The 21,970-nt window shown below is 37.7% G+C and overlaps 1 protein-coding gene across 1 annotated transcript; it reads right to left on the minus strand.

Moving 5' to 3' along the window:
• Positions 1-688: 688 nt before the first annotated feature.
• fbxl16 (F-box and leucine rich repeat protein 16) lies at positions 689-21,699 on the minus strand. The gene is made up of 6 exons (XM_039687809.2): positions 21,352-21,699; positions 13,634-14,297; positions 7,013-7,521; positions 6,126-6,210; positions 5,894-5,957; positions 689-5,194 (listed from the first exon to the last, which is right to left on the minus strand). The coding sequence occupies exons 1-6, from the start codon at positions 21,360-21,362 to the stop codon at positions 5,046-5,048; spliced, it is 1,482 nt and encodes a 493-aa protein (XP_039543743.1). The 5' UTR covers positions 21,363-21,699; the 3' UTR covers positions 689-5,045.
• Between the last annotated feature and the right edge of the window lie 271 nt (positions 21,700-21,970).

Genomic DNA, 21,970 nt, shown 5'->3' on the forward strand with positions numbered 1-21,970 from the left:
TGAACGATAGTGTGCTCATAAGTTTGCCTGTGTTCTACTTACAAAGACTTGAAATGGAGTCTCTCATCATTTTTAAAATGCTTTACTTTTTTGCTTTACGGGCATCTTACCTCATAATCATACCTCAACGGTTGCTTCACCTTTGATCCATTTTCTTCTTCTGACATTCTCGGTTATTAGCGTTTTTATTTGTGAAATCCACTGGGTGCCAAGTGAAGATGTTTTCATTGTGACTTGCTTCAGGCGTGTTAACATCAGGCTGAATTTGCCAAAATAGCTTACTAAAGACTCTTATATAACACATGCTTACAAAGCAGAGCCACAAACATCTTTTATCAAGCTCTGCGGGACAGGTTTTTTGATGACCTGCAAAGCACTGCTAAGTTTTCCTTCCTTTTTAGAGCCTTATTCATAAAAAAAATAAAAAATAAATGGTGGTCCTTGGGGTCAAAACACTTGATACAGATGGTATGTCTAAGAATAGGCAAGGTAATTGTGTTTGTGTGTGAATGCAGATTTAAAAGCAGCCTTAAAACATACAGTAACACAACTGACAGCACTTGGGAAAGTTCACCCCAAAATTATAATTGATTCATCCTTAGCCGATATGTTGTTCCACACAAATACAAAGTTTGGGGTGAACTATGCGTTTATAATTTAACGTCAAAGAAAATTAATGACGCAAATATGATGCTTATTTTGTACAACTTTTACTAAAATGGTGCAGACTGGAACCAATCAATTGAAAACAACAACGCTTGTCTGACAAGGCACTGCAGCCATGAGATGGAGTTCATAAAAATGGAGTTCATCTTTTTTTTTCTCTTTCATTTTAAATTAACCACCACAACAGTATTTACAGAAATAAATGTACCCCAAATAACCGAGAACCGTGACATGTCCATGTCACCAGTAAAAATAAAATACCAAATAAATGAAAGAAACATTTTCAATAATCAGTGTGAGGAGGATATCTAACATTGCTCATTAGGCTGTTGAACCACATTCACCCAAACCATGTTTGCACCAGAATAAAAGTCGTTACTGACCCTGTATGAATGTCAAAAGCATTATTAATATCGTTTTAGTATTAAATGTACATGTACATAAAAGAGCAAACAAAGGAGTCGCTTTCTGTTATTGAATCATGTCGTTCTCAAATTTATAAAAAGAAACGATCCTGACATATGTTAGTTGGGAAGAGTTAGATGAACAGATGATTTATTCTATTCGCTTAACAATTAAAAGCGCCAGACATTTAGAGATAAAAGCTAGCTGGAGGGTGAACAGAAACTGCCAACACACTCTGGATGTGGTAAGCTAGTAACTCCAGAGAGCAAGAACAGAGGAGCACTGTTCATGGAAACTGGCCTTTTATAATGGTTTAAATTTACAGTGTAAATCAGACAGGAAAAACTCCATATCTGGCAGCCAGATAAGTGAAATTTACACAGTACCAGTATTTCATGTAACCCTGCCTTGATCATATGAGGAAGGCAGCAGGCGTGTGCCCACGCAGTGTCAATGTAGACACAATAAACATCTGTTGATACTCTTGCATTTAGCCCGTATTAACATGTCTTTGATATTAGCTCAATGTACAAAGTGAAACAAGCTTAAGTCTCTCATACTATCGATTGCTGATGTGATTCATCACTAAAAGACTTTTTGCATATCTTGACACTTTCCTTGGCCAGGTTTTCAGTTAGACGTGCTCGGGCCAGCAGCCTCAAAAACAGTTGAAACCTTCTGACAGATGACCTCAACATATTGATATATATTTACAGATTACAGTGGGTTTAGTGCATGAGATATAATATTTATATTTAAAGTTCTATTAGGTGAAAGAAATCAATCCCACACACATAAACTCTGATTCCATACAAAGAGGGAAAAGGCTTGGGTTTGAAGTGAAAACATATTATTTATACAAGATTAATACAATATCTCCGACAGTTTCATATAATTGTCCTCAAATACTATGCAATGCCTTTGATATATAATAATAATGATCTATTTTTATTTCATTCATCTCAAATGGTTCTGTTTATGTTATCAATGGAGACATACGGAATGAAAAGAGCTTTGATGGGATTTGCTTTAAACCTTTAAACGCTGTTCTTTTCTTTAAAAGACAATCGGTGAGAGTAAATACTGCTAAATGTCTTCTAACAGTTATCAGGATACCTCAAATCAACCAAACACAGCAAAAAAAAAAAAAAAAAAAAAATGCACTCATATGAATTACTGGTGCAGAATGTTTAACATCCAATCCTGGAGATAATGCCATTTCACTATAACTCAACTGACATTCATTTTAAAAACAAAAACAAAATGAGTCACCAAGAAAAAAAAGTATTGGGCTGCAAGAGGGTTAGAAAAGGTCAGCCATGCCTCTGTCAACCAGTTTTTGCCTTTCCATGAGTTCTGTCAGCTGTGTGTCAACAGTTTTCCCGCCAAAAACAAGAGCCTCAGAGGATGCAGTTTAACCGTTGAAACCATGGCAAAAAAGGCCAATTTATCTGACAAAAACTCCAATTCCCACACTAGTTCCTGTCTTCTCAGTTACCCCTTCAAAAATCTGTTCTACTTATAAATAAACAACCTTGTTCCATCCTCGTAAATGTAATAAATAAATAAATATGTGCTTCGTGTCAATAAATTAACCCACTAAGTAAAAGCAAATAAATAAGTAACAACTTCAATGATTCAAAAGATAAAATTCACACAAGGTAGTGAGATTAAAAGTCTCAATGGGTATGAGCAGCAGCCGCTAGCGCTAATTATTTGTGATCCCCCCCCCCCACCCCATTTAACAGGTCACTATATACACGAAGAGAGATCGACTGTCTGAGCTGAGTGTTAATGTTTAAATGTATGTAAATAGATATAATCTGTTATCTTTAAAGCCAGATGATTTAGGACTTGGCATAGTATCCATCTGTTTTGTTCTCAGTAAGATAACCAAGGAGGTGGAGAAAGCTAGCACTCCTTTCAACTATCATTCATCTCATTGGTTTCACTCTTATAAATAAAGGCTCTGTGTTAGCAAAATGGTGGCCAATTTTAAGAACTGATTTAGAAACTGTTCACTGCTAGGGTTTTCGGAGAACCCAAAATGGGTCTTCAATGCCATTGTTATGAAATACGTCTAGTTATTTAGTCAGAAGAAGTTGTTATTTGAGTCCAGACAATGTAGTTCAGGCATTTACCAGCAGGGGCACTAACCAGCCAAATCCCTGATTTAAGTGCTTTATATTGCAAGTCAATTAATCTAAAAGTAAATGTTTTGTATAATTTCCTGAAGAAATAAAGTAGTATGCACTATACTGTCCACATTATAAAATTCAGACGTAAACATTTCACGTTGCTTTTAATTAAATTATTTACCAATCTAAGACTCCAAAATTTGTGTATTGTGCCTTTGTTTTTTTGCATGTTTTAAGTTTGAGATTGGGTAAAGTAGGTGAACATTAAGTGTTCAGCAGATGATCTGAGCAGCACATTAATCTCCTGAGAAGACAAATGGGTTCGGTATGGGGTATAGAGCGAGTTAAAAATAACAAAATTCCATGTACCCCAATTTTACAATGAGGTAGGCACCACAGATGAGCAGAATTGTGAGGGCGAAGAACCCTGCATCTCTGAAAATAAAAGAGGCGCTACTGATCTAAAAGCAGACATGTGGGTATTGCTTAAATGGAAAGCAAAACTACTAGATGAAGAGAGACTAATGTAATAATCTTGTGTGGGATGTTTGTGATCACTTTAATTACACTGGCCTGCCTCTGCATTTGATGCAAATCACTGTAAACCGTATTCATCAGATGTGTTTAAAAGCATTTGAGCTGAAAGAGTCCCTGTACAGTAAGAAACTATGGTAGAATTGCCATGCTGTAATGGTTTGGTCTGATGACAAGTAAGCAATGCCGTGCAGTTTCAGGCTGTGAAAGGCCGTCACGTGGCTCCGCTGCATTATGGGATCACTCAAAGATCTCATCTTCATTTGAATCAGGATTAATATGGAAACCTGCACATAAGCCACTAATATCAATTGACATTAAATGGAATTAAAGCAAAACAGGCAGATGAAAAATCCAAGCTATCTTTTGTACAAACCACAGTCCCTTTGAACCACATTAAAATGTATGAGCAGTTCCGCTCCGCAACTCAAAATATCTGGAAATGTCTTTAAAAGAGCAATCTGCTGGGGGAAAAAAATAACCTCCTGACTTCTGATTATGCTGGTTCCTTTCAAAGGACAGTACCTCTTAATACTGTACCTTCACCGTACCTGGATTTCCATCTTATTTCAAAGTGTCCCAAACCTCAAATTCATACCCCAAACGTTTCACAGTAATCCTTATCATCAAAAATAATACTTAAAAAAATAATATTTAAAAAAAAAAGACAAAAAGAGAACCGCATGACAAAAAGCAAGTAGCGTTGATGTAAAACTCTACGTAGCTGTTCATCTCTAAAGTTCTCAATTAAGACACAGACATGGAGCGGCGGCAGCACCACTGAGGGGAGCGAGAAACCCAGGTGGCGTTGGACAAAAGCGAAGAGACCCTGTTGCAGTGGCTCTTTAACCTCCTTCTTTTCCTTAAACGTCTTGGTTCCTCTCTATCTTTCCCTGGATATGAGAGACAGCTCAAACAGGCAGCGCACACCTTTGTCACTTCAAGATAAACAGTTTTGGATGAGACATGGAAACTAGTCTCACAGTTCAGTGGAGGAACGTGTTTCATGTATGTGTGGGGGCTGATTCCTATGTGTCATGTTATTTAATGTGAGATCTAGCCACTGCGCTTTGTACATTTTCCCTCTCGCTCGCCACTCCAAGCCCATTCCGACCTCTTTTCGCAGATTTCCCTTTTTATCTTCCATGTCAATGATCCCTTTTCACCCCTCCAGAAAATAAACTTCCTTTCAATTTCTCTCATTGATTCTCCCTGTGGGTCCAGGATGAAGTTGGGTTTATCATCAGTCTGTAGGAGGTTTTGGTGATGTGGTGGGTGCTGGTGCCCATGAAACTCTTTGCTCTACTCGATGACCATGCAGCGGGGCAGATGCTGGGAGTAGTATTTGAAGAGTTCGGCTGTGGCCCCAGGGCAGTTGGTCAGTTCCAGCTCCTCTAGCTCCTGCAGTTGGATCAGGCCTGATAGACCAGTGGTGGTCAGCAGAGGGCACCCTGAGACAGAGTAAATGAGAGCCGCTTGAATGCAAAAACGCTAACAGCTCACTTCCTGTTTATAATGATGTGTGATAACACAATTTGCATCTCAGATGATTCCCAATCTGATTTATTGTGATTTTGCTTTGTTAAACCTATATGTAGAAATTAAGCAAGAAATAATGCTTAATAATAATAATTTAAAACATAGTGTTGTTTTAAAATTGCTCGTTCCTATTTGGATTCCATCAAATGTCTCTAAACAACATTAATGCAGTTTAAATCATCAGTTTGATAGGACGTGTGTTTTCATCTACAGAAAGTTAATGTTCTTATGCTAAATAAATGGCATCGACTAGTCAAAAGAAACTCGTTTGGTCCTTCTGTGCAGCTGTTGCTGAAACAGGCATATATTTCAGATCTGCAAATGTACAATGTTCTTTAAAATTAGACTCGTATATCCCATTGTGATTATGTATTCATCATCTAAAAGTCAAATTTATCTTTCTTTTACAAAGCAATATATTTTTACTCTGGCAGCACTATCTGTTATTGAGGGATTAATGGAGCTTTTTCCATAACATGATTAAGCTCAGGTTTTCATAGAAATGATCTACTTCAAAACATAGTCTCATTTTATTATTGTGCTTCATCGGGACTTTTATCAGTGCTTCCTGCAGAATCAGCACTGTACTTTCAGAGAAAGAGTGGGTTTACCTGCTAGAGAGAGAAGACGAAGACTCCTCATGCCATATAGATGCTGTAACCCAAAGTCTTGCACCTAAAAGAACACATGGGGAGTTGACATCAAATTTCATGCAGTTTTAGCAATGTGTTGTGATCGATAAAAAAAAGTTAATGGACAACTAATGTCAACTACCCATATTTATATTTAATCAGGGTAAGATTATCCCATTTAGGTGACTGAGATAGCTGTACAGTCACTTACTTGACAACACCAGCGCAGGTAGAGACTTCTCAGAGTTGACATGGTAGATAAGTAACCCAGGCCAGTATCTGTGATCCGCACACATCTGAATATAGTCATACGAAGGAGAGTTATTTTATTTTAAGTCTTTAACATCTTTAGGCATACAATAATTGGTCCAGATTGTAATTAATTAAAAAATTCTTTTTTTTTTTTCAGATTAATTATTCAGTTTAGGTAGATATAAAGTTTCACTTACAAAAAAATATAATGATATTACCAGGGGAATTTCATAGTTTAACATGCATTATTTTTGTATGAAAATATCATGTTGTTAGCTATAAGATACCATCATTGAATTACAGCACTCCACTGAAATTGTTATTGAACAAGGATTTTAAATATGTAGTATTTGAAATGGTCTTGTCATTGGTGTAGCTTATTTTTCTTGTTATGCAAAAAAGTCCTTATAACGCTGGCAAATAAATTAGATGCAATAGAACGTTAAAGGACCCCACCCACACAGTTTGATTGCAAATGTGATTTTGGTAGTGTACAACAGAATCGAATAGAACTTGAATCGAATCGAATATTAATCAAATGTGAATCAAATGAATTGTTAATCAAATGTGATTTAAATCGAATGTGATCGAATCTCCGCTTTGCATAAAATATTTATTTATTATTGTTATACATTAAAACAATTATTGATTATTTTTTAATTATATTTTAATGTATTTTAATTTATATATTAATTGATTGATTGATTGATTTAAAAAAATATATATTTTCACTTTCAAAAAAAAACAAAAAAACACCATACACCAGCTAATATATAGCCTATATTGCTCGATCACTACTTTGGAGGAAATATTTCCTTTCCACTAATGCAAACTCAGCAGACTCACCGATCCAGAACCAGCTCCTCCAGTTTGTGTAGGTCACAGGCGACATACTCCAGTGCCATGTCAGTAATGCGGGGGCACCAGGACAGATCCAGACTTCGGAGTTTCCTCAGATTCTCTGCAACCAACTCCACGCCATCGTCCGTGATCTTCGAGCAGCCCGACAGGCTGAGGGAGGTGAGGTTGGGCAGGCTGTGCACCATGTTGACTACACCATGGTTGGTGATCTCCCAGCAGGAGTTCAGGCGCAGTGTATGGGTGGTGTAGCCTTGCTTGGCGGTGAAGTAGGCCATGGCCGTGTCGGTCACATGATAGGCCTGTAAGCTGAGCTCCGATAGGTTGGGAAGCAGCTGAGAAATGGCGGCGATGGCGTCGTCTGCCACGTTGATGCAGTCGCTTACGCTGAGAGAGGTAAGCCGTGCATTCAAGCTGGACCACAGGCCGGCTTCTGTAAAATCATTGCAGCCGGAGAGTTCAAGATGCATCAGCCCTTGCATCTGTTCCAGCATCACCTGAAGAGCCCAGGAAGGAGGAGCAATGTTATTTTAATACATACATATACACATTTTTTTTAAGACTATTCCTGGAGCCTTCTCAGCAATGCACATTCTGGATGTCTCCTAGACAGAGCCAGCTCAGTAGGTCAGCTCAGTAGATTACTATAACAAACAGCTGATTAATAGATTCATCTGTGTTGAATATGGAGGAAATCTAAAATGTGCAGTGCTTGAGTGGCAAAAGAAAGCATTTGAAAGCCCAGAAAACAGCCTTTTTTCTTTGAGACCCAATTGCCAGAATGTTTCAGGGAAGTTTTGTGTGATAACCAAATAAGAGCTGATACACAATTGCCTATAATGGTTATTTTTTGGGGTTTTATTCTTATAACCACCCAGACAGCAACATAGTGTCGGCCCAGATCCGGCACACATTGGGGGTCTCATTTATAAAACTGTGTGTAGGATCCTTGCTAAAAGTGTAAGTGTGCCCGAAAGCCAAAAATGGCATACGCCAAAAAATATTCAGACTTATAAAATGTACCCCAGAACGTGGGCAAAATTCCCTTTATAAATCTCACAAATCTACAAAAAGCACGCAAGCCGTTTTGCCTATGTTTGCTAGCTTCCGGCCGTTATGTGCTTCTCCTCTTTCAAAATGAGCATGTCAGCAGCAGGGGTGGTAGGCATGGTAGCGAGGGAGAGTGACAGTCGCCCAACCAATCAGTGCATTCATTCCGAATGGAAAGAGTAGCTGTGTTTATTGCAGCCCTGAGATGACCACAGACACTCGATTTTTATACTCTCCTTTTCAGAGTGGAGCGTGGGGCACAACGTAATGTGGGGCTAGTTGTAACACACTTGTTTTAAAGGGGTCATACAATGCCATTTTTGTAAGTTAATTTGATTCTTAAGGGTCTAAATGAAAAGTTTGTAATATACTTTAATTATTGTCAAACTCATACATTTGTTTATTTTTAATTATTAAAAAATGCAATTATTTTATCAAATCAAATCGCTTTAACTTTTTTATATGAAAAAGTTAATAATTGTATATTATTAAGAAAATATTTTGGTTTGACTTGTATATTTTCTGATTAGTTCAGATTTTAAGCAGTCATATGGTGATGTTAACTTACAATGTATGTGCCCCTCACATTTTACAATGTACACCACCTTTGGGGCACGTTTCACTTGCATTAGGCTATTTCGTATATCAAGAAAAACGTATAAACTGTATTAATAAAACAAAACCACATAATTATACTAGACAGGTGGGAAATTAAAGTGGGAAAATAAATACTAAACAAACCCTTTAGATTTACAAAGGGTAACTGAGAAAGTCAAAAAACATTAGATTGAGCCCCACTCTCCTCTGTTATCATTTAGCATTGTAAAGCAGATGTCTTAACAAATTTCGACCGGGATTTTTTTTTACAAGCAGTTCATTCATACCTATGCAAGATCGCTGTGAAAATACAGACCGGAAGTCAAAAGACAACGAGCGCAGCTCTGAAGGAACAGCAGCTGCGCATTAGGACGTTCACAAGTAAGTTCCAGTCGCGGCCTCGCGGGTTTCACTGAGCCACAACGGCGCTGTGTCGTGAAAGTCAAGACCAGTGAGGTAACAAGAGGTTGCCTAAAGTGCAAGTGCTTAGTCTAGTCTTAAGTTATTCATCTATTTTGTTATTATTATTCAAAACTGGTCCTTTACAGTTACTGCAAAAAGTAAGTCTGGTTACCTCTTAACTAGTTGGTCCAACTCTCGTGGCTAAATTTAAGCAACTGGCCTCAAAGCTTTCTCTCGATGTTGCAGATGCCTGCAGTGTGAATTTTCGACGCTTTTTGGGAAACTACAATAACAACAAAGCTCAAGACTTGGAATTAATGAGCAAAGCGAAAAGGACGGAAATAATATTGATGCACGGATGCCTGCGATATCACCGGTGAGTGGCAGCGCACGTTTTGCTTAGGCCTTCTGTTTTTTTAGCCAAACCTGTATGCCACAGAATAGATTATAATTTAAGAGACATGATTTCAGTTTTTGCTAGATGTGCAGGGTGATTTATTTTGCTCATTTTTTTTTTTTAAATTAATGAGCGGCAGAATTAAGGGTGTAACATATCTGTCACAAAATCGCAATACAAATATGCAGCAACATGTATGTGGATAGTGACATCATATAGTTCACACAAAATAAAAAGTAACGTTACTTTGGGGGTTTTTGTGTAAGTACTACATGAAACTACTATATAATGTATAATAATGCAATGGGGGAATATTTGTGGGTCCCGATAATGTAAAAAAATGTATCTAGTCAGTGGCGTGCAGGCATATTCGTCTTAAATAATTCTGTATTTTCAGCTTCAGAAAAAAAACATGAATATTCTGGTGTCACCATTGTCCTGTCCATTGGGTTACCAACACCAAGTCCAATCCTATTTATTTATTCATCAGTATACCAAATTTAGCATTTTAATCAACAGTGTCCAGATGTATTCATGAGGGTGTCGTTGCACCCTTAGACAGAATTATTAAAGGGATACTACACCCGAAAATGAAAATTCTGTTATCATTTACTCACCCTCAAGTTGTTGCAAACCTGTATGAGTTTATTTTTTCTGCTGAACACAAAGGAAGATATCTTGAAGAATGATTGGAACTTTGGGACCATTGACTTCAATAGTATGGAAGTCAATGGTGCCAAACAACTATTTGGATCCAATCGTTCTTCAAAATAACTTCCTTTGTGTTCAGCAGAAGAAGAAAAAAAACTCATACAGGTTTGAGTCAACAACTTGAGGGTGAGTAAATGATGACAGCATTTTCATTTTTCGGTGGTGTAGCCCTTTAAAGGGTCAAAATTGTTTCCAGTGGTAATCAACAATCACAGATGCTGTCAATAGAGCTTAATATGTTTTGAACCTTGACGTTTTTGAAACACAACACAATGGAAATAACATTTATGATATAGGCTATAAATACATATTGGAACCATTTGTCCGAAAGAATCTTATTATTTTTTTTTTCCTTTTTCTAATACCTAATTCTTAACCTAAACAGAGCTGTAAAATTGACTGTATAATTAGAAAGATCCATGGCATAGAGCAATTAAATTAAGTTTGTGGATGAAATGTAAAGATTAGCAAAATGTATAACTAGAGTAGGGCTCAAATGATGTACACCTGAATTTTTGACTTAATTGTGATCAACAAGAAGTGTTTGCATTCAGAAGGACTAATGGATTTGGGGAAAAAGAGGTAACAATGTACACATTTTCTGTGTCTGTTTTTAATCACTTAAAGTTTTCAGTGACATCTTATATTTATAATGATAAGAATAAGACAAATTGCAAGAGAAAGTGCTAATTTCAGCAAGAAAACAACTCTTGAAGGCAGGACTCTTTTATTGAGTACTTGGTTATGATCCAAGCCCTTTGCTGTGAAATCTGCCCTGCCCTGCCCTATATAAATCACATATAAGCCTGAGGTGCACAGTCCTCTCTCAGACAGATGAAGCTCCAGCTTCTATCTCTGCACATGCTGGTTTGCATATCTGAAGGGGAAAAAAAGCTTGGATGCCGTCACAAACAATTTGAGAGTTCGCCATGGCAACAAAAGCCCAGTCCTAGAATAGCAACAGCATAGAGAGTAGAGACAAGTGTGATCATTGCTGCATGTTCTTGAAAAACACACTTAAATCTAACCATATAAGTTAGGTTCTTCTTATCAAATTTCCATAAAGCTAATTAATTATTTTTAATTTTAGATATACTTTAGCTTACCTCAAGGGCATCCAAGATGTAGGTGTCTTTGTTTCCACAGTATTTTTAATTTTGATATTTATAGGCCAAACCATTCTTGTCTGTCAGTCATATAATGGAGGTTTATGAGGTCCACCTCAAAAAAGTCCAAATTAAACATGATTTAATGACTCGTAAATGTAAGTATACATTGATGGCCTAAGACAAAAAACGAGCGGTTTGTGTGAGAAAACGAACAGTATTTATATCTTTTTTACGTCTTGTGATCACAGTCACATCGAAGTACTAGGGCGAGGGCGTTTATTTCTGCGCAAGCGCCGGAAAGCCCTGGGGGAGATCTCTCGCGCGTGTACGTCACTCATTGTTTACACAGAGATTTCAGAAGTGTTACCTTTCACTGTGAAGATCTAAACATATTTAGATATACAGGAAATTACAATGGAAGACGATTTCGATATATCAACAGACAACGACGTTGATTTTTTTTTCGCGACCGGCATCAGGGAGACGCTATCAACATGCGGGAGACTCCCGGAACTTCCGGGAGGCTTAGGATGTCTGTATGGGAAACCCATAAGGGAAACCCCGATGATAGCCTACAGCTTATATAACGTGCACAATATTGCCAAATGTCCAAGGATGGGGACCAACATTGTTGGTCCCGCTAATCAGTGCCGAAATGTGCCCTGTGTGAATAAAAATATCAAAATTGAAAATACTGTGGAAACAAAGACACCTACATCTTGGATGCCTTTGAGGTAAGCTAAAACATATCAAAAATTAATTTCAAAGTGAACTATCCCTTTAATAGGGGTGGGTATAAATAAATGATGGAAATCTTCAATCATAAAGTGTAATTCTTAGGATGATGAGTTAGGATAGAACTATTCATAATGAATCAATAATATAGAATTAAATACTTTACCAATTAAATGTAATTCATGTACACAAATTATATGTACTTCATAATGCACAGAAAAATGTTGTTCTTTAATAAAATAGGAAAATTTGCTTCCGCTCTGGAATGGCGTTCCCTCTTGGATGCCATCATTTGATGCCATCCTTAACCATTCACCTTCAGTGTGCTATGAGCGAGGGATGGGTAATTCAATATTTCATTTCAAGGATTGGGTATCGTTTGAATTTGAACGATTCTGATTCCGATTCCGATTCCGATTCCTTGTTTCGATTCCGGTTCCTAACGATTCTCGATTCCGATTCTTTTAAGAGGCAGGGTCAAAAAAATTTAGCTAACCTTGCTAACCAACAGCCTTTCTGAAGGAAATACTCCTTCTGTAAAAATACTCCTTTTGTCACAAATTTTGCATTTTGCCGAGATTTCGTTATTTTTAGAAAAGTGAAGCCACACTTTGGATCGCCGACGTAAGGTACTCATGTTCGACTCGCGTGGTTATGCCAACACTTCCGGTAGACGCTTCTTCGTTGGTGTTGTTCAGCGGTTTCTTCTTCCGCTCGGCGGACTGTGAATTTCGAAACTAGGAATCGAAATTTTAACTTTTGAACGAACTTTTTTTTAACTTTTTTAACTTTTTAAAAGTTAGTCTCGGTTCCAATCGATACTCGATTCTCGATACCCAACCCTATTCATTTCACTTCACTATTCGAATCCCTTTTACACAGTACAGTGATCCCAAAATATTGCCAAATGTCCAAGGATGGGGACCAACATTGTTGGTCCCGCTAATCAGTGCCGAAATGTGCCCTGTGTCAATAAAAGGCAGGACCAATGCCGGAAGGGGTGTGTCGGGTTGATTACACTGAAGCTGAGATCTTTTGCCAGCTTAGTGGAACGATAGGGCCTACGCTATACGCTAGTTTATGACACATTATCAGTTTATTTTCCAGAATGTTTGTGTTCTGGGGCTTTGGAAATACATCGCAACACTGAAGTCGGCTGCAACGTCCGGTTCACAAGGACTTTAACAAAAAGAATGCCATGAAATCTAAATTTACAATTATTGTTTTTTATGGAATATTGCCGTATGATTTACATGGGTTTTTTTTTTCTTTTCTTTTTTTCAAATTCATGTGCATTTGTAATATTTAATCAGAGTAACGTCCCCTCAGTCTTGCAGTGACATTCCTTCTCGTCTCTGAAGACGTTTACTGGCGCAAGGACAGGACAACCCGTCACTCACATGACATCACAGCAATAGCAAACCACAACCATCCAATCAATTCCTAATGGACAAAAACAAGTCCAGCCCTACATTTTTAGTTTGTGAAGCCACAACTGTGGTATAAATCTCTACTCGTTAATAGATGTTTACCATTGTGCGGTATACACAAAGTTTTTTGCATGAATATGTTACCTGTATTTCTGAAATAATTCCTGGACATAATTACCTCAAGTCCTGCATCCGTGATAGTCGACCTCTTAAGACTGACAGACTTGACTCCCTTTTTTGACAGCGGATAGTTGTCGATGAACTCACAAATGTCCAAATCAGAGACCCCCACCAGACAGAAAGACTGGAAGCCTCTAAGAGCAAAAGCCTGCAGGCTAACAAACTCCTTCTCCCCATTGGGCAGGATAGTGTAGAGTTCCTTGGCATGTAGAATGGGCATTACACCTTCCCAGAACTTGGGCTGGTACAGCACTTTCCGCCACGTCTTGCACACCTGGGCTAGAGTGCACTTTTCTGCTGTGGTGAAGTACCATAAGAGTCGGTTCAGCACCTTTTCGTCCAGCACCAGTTGTCTCTCCAGCAGGGGTTTGGGGAATTGCCGGAGGGGAGGTTTGATGGCAGTCACGGGGCTCGTGTCCAGGTCGGGGCCCAACAATGAGGCGGCTGTGGGCAGGGGCTCCAGGTGATACGGCAGGCTAGGGGGAGGCAAGATGGTGGGCACAGAGGATGACTGGCACAGGCGATTCTTGGCAGCTGGTGTGCCTTTAGTGATGCTGGCCGAACCGAGGCCATTGGGCTGAGGGGGCAGCTTGACCATGCCGTTCCGTGTCATGCAGGGAGACTTGAGGTCACTGGGAGTGGACATGTTCAGCATTGGAAGCCTGTGAATAGACCAGAGTTAAGTTATTGCTCTTGGATGCAATTACATCTTGAGAGTGAAATAAAAATATATTATGACAGAAAAAAAAAAGAAACTATTATTTTTCACACTATGCATATGATCATGGCTCTTTAAAAAATGTTTATTTTTTTATGGCAGAGCTTAACAATAACAGTTTTTTTTTCCAATGACAGATTTTTACTTGCCCTGTCAACATTTTCACTGGCCCACAAATATGATGGATAATTTTTTTTTTGTTTCTCTTTCCCATTTAGTTAATATTCTTAATATTCTTCTTTTTTTTTTTCAACAAATCTGCCTCTACATTAGCCTATTTTGGGTAAAAAGCCCCTTTTAATTTTTAATCAAAACAAACATCTTTTACCGTTTCTTTTCACACAATTTGGGCAGCTTAGATTCAGAAGCTTGTTTAACACTGACCAAATTAGATTTTTGTTTCCAATCCGATCTTTAAGACCAACTGTCTACACTGTCATTTAGCAGGTAACCTGATCTGTTTGTTGAATATCCTATCTATATATCGATTGCAATTGTAAGCATGATGACATAAGTTGCTTTTTTTTTTTTTTTTTTTTTTACAGACATTGTATGTTTCAGTATGGAAATGGAAAGAATGAACTAAACCTAGAAATATGACCTCTGATATACTCATCAGATGCATGACACAACATACTGTAAGAGCCAGGCGCTTTACCGTATTTTACACATCAATGCAGGTGTTCACTCACTTACTCATTTATTATTCACAATGTAGTCATATTCACTGAATGGATAGTGAGTGAAAATCAGTAAATTATGTTTCAGCACATAAATATATTGAATTATGTCCCAAATTATGAAAAAGAATAAACTGTCAGTGAAATATCAGTTGTCCCAGTGATATCTAAACAAGGTATTAGATTTGTTCAGAGAAATGCCTTGTAGGAAGTGACTGAAGAATATACTCTGAACAAGCGGAGCTGCTTTTTCAACATCCTGGTCCACCTTAAAACCCTCCATGCAGGTGTGTGTGTGCTCTGTGTTCTAATGGTTCAAGTGTAAAATGTCAATGAGCGTTGCTTGCTTTAAGGCATTTTTCTCAATAAGACTATCCTGCAGCTGAAATACTTAAGCGTTCCAGAATGAGTTGGATTTACATGAAGAAAAGCAAAACATGTTGATTTTGCATGAGTGTTTTGACTGAATGACCACTAGACCTTCACAAGAGAAACACAATCTAGGTAAAAACTATGCAAATGCACAACTCATTTCACAGCTTTTGAAAACACATCTAATGTGTTTCCTTAGGAAACCAAACACTGTAGAGTAGACCACAAACCCCATTTCCTCCCACACTTAAGAGGTGGAGCTTTCTAGATTACATCTGATTAACAGAGAAGTAGTGCAAGAACTTTGATTAGAAATTGAGCAAAAGAAATGTATTAAAAGTGTGATCCACAAATAGGAGTACTTAAGCAAGGGATGGATAATTCATAGGATTTCTACTTTGTTAAACCTAGAAAACTTCATATTGAAATTGATTTAAACACATTTAAAGGTTATTAAAAAATAATGGTAATGGATTTGAATCTTTTGACTAATATGTAGTTTGTAAATACTCCAATCTTCAGTGTTGCATTATCCTTCAGAAATCATTATAATATGATGATGTGCTGCTCAAGAGATTTTTTTTTTTTTTTTTTTTTTTTTTTGTGGAAACCAAAATCTTCATCTTTTTCAATATTCTCTGGGGAATAACAATGTCCGAAGTACAGCTTTTATTTAAAATAGAAATATTTTGTAACTTGTGGTGTTATTGTGTTAAATAATTGAATTCCTGTTTGAGAAAAGAATACAAAATATGTTTTGAGTTCAATCTGTTAGTAACGTTTCTCTATGATTTCCTCCAGTGTCAAAACCTGTTAAGACAATCAAGCTCAGGTGTCTCTTTAAAAATAGACTTGACATAAGACCACAAGTTGATTCATTTAAATTTTAAAATGAAACGTTTTTAATGGCCATTTTACTAAGATTAATAATAATTAAATGACAAGTTCAGTATGTTACACTTAAAGTCCTGTTTTAAGATGCAGCCACAGAAACCGAATAATCCTCGGGAAAACAGCATGTGTCAATTTCAATCTTAACCGTTCTATTTCATCAGAAACAATCTTAAAACAGGGCTTTAAGTGTAAAATACCGAACTTGTCCTTTAAGGGTTTGGTATTGATGAAAGGGTATTTGAGTTTTACTGATGGGACTTTGGGGGACATAAAATAAAATAAAAAAAAGTTGTAAAACACTGCCATTTGAGACAAATTATTTTGTGTTTTAATGCAGTGTGCAAAGAGAAAAAACTGGCATGAAACATAGCCAGAATTAAGAGAAATATAAGTATCTCAAAGAGAGAGAGAGAGAGAGAGAGAGAGAGAGAGAGAGAGAGAGAGAGAGAGAGAGAGAGAGCAACTTCAGCACCAAGGAGAGCAACTGAACTGCCTGATGAAGCACGTCAGAATGCCCTCAGCTACACTTCTGCACTGCAGAGGAGCGCTTTGGCCCACCAAGGTGTTGTGTGGGCAATGTAGTTGAGAGTTCCCAATGAAAACTGAGGCCCCATTCAATAAGTTGACACAGAAAGGGCTAGTGGTCCTCTGCATTGGGGCAAATCAAACAATGCAGTAACAAACCATGTGCAGCAAATGTTTGAGTGGATTAATTGAGGCTAGTTGACATTCTGGATGGGGCTTGATGGGAACTCTCTGTACTGAGATATGTGCTAAGTAATAAGTGGTGGCAGCTTGCCAGGGACCTATCGATATGCTGTCTTTACCTTCCATTTCAGCACAAAATGTATAGTTTTAAAGAAAAAGGAGTAATGTGCGTTAAAGGTTGGGGTGGGGAATCTATATTAAAAACTATCTCAAAATACCGTAGTGATAGTCTCACCATATCCTCACAATATTTCGACTTTTCACATTAGATCTGCATTAAAAGTACCAGTATAGTATATGTTGCTCAGCAATTCTCTGACACGGTGACCCTTCTCTATACAAAGGTCTAACTATAACCTCTGGGTGTGTGTTCTCATGTTTCAGTCAATAGGTTTTTATACACCGAAACAATATTACATTAAGGATGTTAACAGTTTATGGATGTATCTGCTTGTCATTAAACCACTGAAGAACAATTTCAAATTTACATGAGATTGTTTAAAATTCAGATGCTAAAGCTGTGTGGTTCTTCTCTTAACATCCAGTGCTAGAACAAATCAGTTGTGCCCATGAAGAATTTGAAAAGGGGAAAAAGCCAGGGAAGACCTCCAGAATCCAGAAACAGTTAAGCGGCAGAGAATTTAAAAGCGAGACATGGAAAGGGCATGGCTGCAATCCAGATGGGTTCAAGGGAGTTCATCTGGGTATACAGGAGGGGGGAAAAGCACATCTTAAATAATTAGGGGGCTGTTTTAAAAGCACACGGCTTATAAATTATGTCCGCATGCTGAGGGCTTTTCTACTTTTCCAAATAAAATTGCCACACATAAAGACGCTCTTTTCCGAATCAAGCTGGGAGGATTAGAATAGCTGGAATTAGCTTATCAAAGAAAAATTGGCTACTTCATTACAAATGGATCTACTAAATAACTGATTAAATTGTTTGTTTAGCTTTTACTTCAAGTTATTGCATATGATTTCATCCTGGCCTCTAACTGTTCTTAAGTTTGAAAAAAAAAAAAGACAAACGATAATGACGTCATATTAAAGACTCATTGGGTCTAGGCCAAATTCGGAGAAATCCTGAGTACTTCTTTTCTAGGGAATATTATCTGTTACTAGCCAAAACTGAGCAAAAAAAAAGAAAAACGACTTTATTGACAATAGCACAAATTGAGATCAAGAACATGCTAATGCTTTTAACTACATTGTCCTTCTTTAATAAGCCATTATCTTTGTCAGTATCAGGGTTACTCATGTCATTGTAATCAACTTTCATTATGTGGACAAACAAACAGCTGAAAAACCTATTCAAAAATCTTTTTGTGTGTATTGCAAAGAAAGTCATGCAAACGTGTAAACATGAGTGTTGGTAATTTCTTTTTTTTTTTTTTGGATGAACTAATCTTTTAAGGTCTTCTGGGGAGGTCAGATGGTTAGAGAACACATGGGATATTAAATAATATGGTTCTATACTGTTATTTACCATCCTGTCCAGAAGCTAGACGTTTGAGATGTTTGGCCTGAAAGTTTTTCCTTTACAAACATGCCATTATAGAACATGTCATTTTGCAAATGCTTTCGAATACAATGGATTGACTCCGTATCAGTCAAGGACAAACCACTGTAAACTTTCTAGAGCATTTCTCCAACTGTTGACAGCACGTCTGCATGGAGTAAATCCGTTCTCCCCTCTGCCATTTTGCAAGCCTTTTCATTTCGCCAACAGGCCTGGCCTCCTTACCCATGTTATTAGGATTTACTGACGAAACACACAAGCCCTACGACAACAAACAAGCAAAGAATGGAGACCCGGCGCTTCTGCCACGGATATAGATGTGGCACACAATGAGAGTGGGGGATGGGACAAGAGAGGGAACGGGAGAGATGGAATAGTGGAAGCTCCTTGGAGTGGACAGGATTGGCAGTGGTCTCTTTGAGAAGGATTTGCATGTTCAAAGCAACCACGCAATCTTGTCGTGTTCTCAGCGAGAGGTGGCTTAAGAACACTTCTGAGACTTCAAATGAAGTTTCAGAAGTTAGATGAAGTTGAACCAAGCCTTTGGAAGTTTATAAGTGGGACAACGGTATGAAATCTGTACTCTGAGGATGAGAATAGTTTCACTCTACCATTACAGACTTCACAAAATATATTAATGTAAAAAGAAAATCTGCACCTGTATGTGTTTTGGACGAACTGCTGCTAGAATTTGGAGCGTGTGTCCTATTGCAGTCGTACAGAGATAAATATACGGAATGATGTACAATCTCTAAAACAGGGAAGGAACCATCTTAATTAGGATCACATGGTGCCAGCGAAAAACTTCAGGTTGATCCTATACAGTTTGAAGTATTCCGTGTGGAAAGCCAAAACAATTTTTGGTAAACCGAAAAAACGGACTGAAACTAGCCACTGATAAAGGACATTCACACCAAGAATAACTAAATTAGTGTCCACAACAACAGACAATAATGTTCTGTTTATTATAAGCACAAACTGCAGTAATGACATGTCATCTTTAAATCGAGCTCTTTTCTTATTCGCTCTTTTCTTATTCGCTCTTTTCTTATTTAGATTTCTTCAGCTAGAAATAAATTATTATGAAAGTGATTTCAGTGACATTGTTCTTATCATTATAGCTGTGCTGTGTAGTGTACTTCACTATTCTCGCATAATTAGAATGATTATAAAAATGTTGTAGTTCTAATCCTCGGTGTGAACAACCCTTAAAACTGACCTGGAGAGAAGGGGATTCTCTGTATGATAGTGAAGATAAGTAATCTATTCTATCTCATTGAGGGTAGTGTACACTACGTTGTGTGGATTGAGTGTGGCTCCATACATGATCACTTTCACCCATATTAGTTACAGCCGTAGTTGCTTACTCTGGTCTTATTACTAACAAACCAATGGAGAGAAACGTGCTACTGTTTATGTTTCATCCAGACCTTAATTTTAACATTTTAATGATGTCAGAGCGCATAGACTCGTTGGCAGTGCTTGAACACGTGCTGCGGTTTTGCTTCAGAATACCCGATATTGAGTTCTGGTGCTTTCTGTGCAGTAATCTCTCTAGTATTCAGCTTATTATTGTTCAAATGCAGTCGGTCATTCAGGTACTGATAGAGAAATTGTGCATGCTCAGTGCACAATACTCAGCTGTAATGTTAAGAGTAGAATGAGTATGTTTTTCTAAATATATAACTCTCATTAACTCATTGGTGATTTTGAATTAAAATACTAGTAGGCCTAATCACAAAGGGTCTTCGTCTTCCAAGCTGAAAATAAGCATTCTGTCATCTTTTAATCACCGTTTTGTAACTCTAAACCTTAAATTCATTTTAATGTATAAAATATATGCGAAACGTTATAAACATCTCTTATGTTTCGCATACAAGCATACAGTATTGAAAAGACCTGAGGATGAGTAAATGATGACAGGATTTTTAATTTAGGGTGAGCTATCCCTTTAAGTTCCTGTCGTCGTATAACACTGCACAGGGAGCAACCTTGGCGCCAAGTGTGGAATCATGCAGTTGTCTAAATATTAACAAACACTGTTGGGCCTTGTATCATTGTATAAACGCCGTTGCCGTATGTCGAACAAAACATTTGCCTGTTACGTCATGACAACCGCGCGAAACGCGGAGGATAACGTGTGTATCTCGACCTCAGGAAGACGGACAGGTGACGTCATGTACATGAGGAATTTTCAGCATCCCATAAGCGAGACAAAGGCCGTGTCAACCTAGTGAGTTGCCAACCTGGGTATCACATTTTATTTTCACAATTAATCAGTGTTTCTGTCTGGTTTTAAACAAGACTTTGTTTGTTAGTATTTTACAGATAACATTTTTGTTTTAAGCATCAAAATAACGAACTTACGTGAACCAAACTATTGACAACGAGAAGAAAAATAAACAAAATTCTCCAAGGGGGGAAACTAGTAGGCTATTATTATATTATTAGCCTACGATGTTTTACTGTGACAATACTCGTAGCAATATTTATTGCAGTGTATGGTCGCGTGCAGCATTTTTGGGCAGCATGCGCCAGTGATGTCCAAAAATGCAGCCTAGGTAGGCAGCACGCTAGTTTTAAGACTCGTCCAAATACATGCATGTTCACCCGAGCGGTAATAATGTTGAATTCTCGTTTCCTTGTCTTTTTTATTTATATTTTAACATCAGCACTATTGATACTCTTCCAATCAATGCTTGTTCCCCGGGGACAATTGTTATTACCAGTCCTTGAATCCTTTGCGTCAAACGCCATCTAAGCTTGATCAAAACATACATTACATTAAAGAATAATCGAATGTATGAAAGAGTCGATTATCTTACCTTTCTTTCATATGCAAGCTCACACGATCATTAATCCATCATAAATCAGAGATCGCTGCCTGGCTCGATCGCGTTTCCCACAACGTTGCAGGACGCATGAGGGGAAATAAATAAATATACCAGTAGCAGCAGCCCTGCCCGTTATTTCCTTGCGGAGGTGATGATAATTTGAGATGTAAACCTCTCCCAGTTCCAAAGCCGGAAAATACCAATTCATATGTTGTGTATGGAAAGAAATATTAAACAAGTGAATTAATGCGCTAGACTAAAATAACAGCCCGTTCATTCTGTTTCTCCACACAAAGCTTGCCTCCCACTCGCTGTCTCTCTCACATGCACACGCACACAAAACAGACCAATCCCATTTAAAGAGATAGCAGCAAAAATATCAATAATGCATTGCTTTAGGCTGGTGAGCATTGAATGTTTTGTGAGCGTTGGTTGAAACTCTTCCGATAAGAGAAAGATGAAGGCATTGTTTTTTTTTTTTGTTTTTTTAAACGTTACCACGTTTACATGGTTTTGAAAATGCATAGATGAATAATAGCTATATTACACATGTAGAATACAATTATTACTAATCTTAATATGGCAGGTCGTTCTAGTCCTTAAATTTGAT

Source organism: Pimephales promelas, chromosome 3, assembly GCF_988280905.1.
Source record: "Pimephales promelas chromosome 3, fPimPro1.hap1.1, whole genome shotgun sequence".
NCBI classification, from domain to species: domain Eukaryota; kingdom Metazoa; phylum Chordata; class Actinopteri; order Cypriniformes; family Leuciscidae; genus Pimephales; species Pimephales promelas.

Coding starts and splice junctions, on each gene's coding strand:
- fbxl16 (XM_039687809.2), bottom strand. Junction 7,522..13,633: donor TCACGGATGCAGGACTTGAG/GTAATTATGTCC, acceptor TGGGCTCTTCAG/GTGATGCTGGAACAGATGCA. Junction 5,195..5,893: donor TCGTCTTCTCTCTCTAGCAG/GTAAACCCACTC, acceptor ACTCTGTCTCAG/GGTGCCCTCTGCTGACCACC.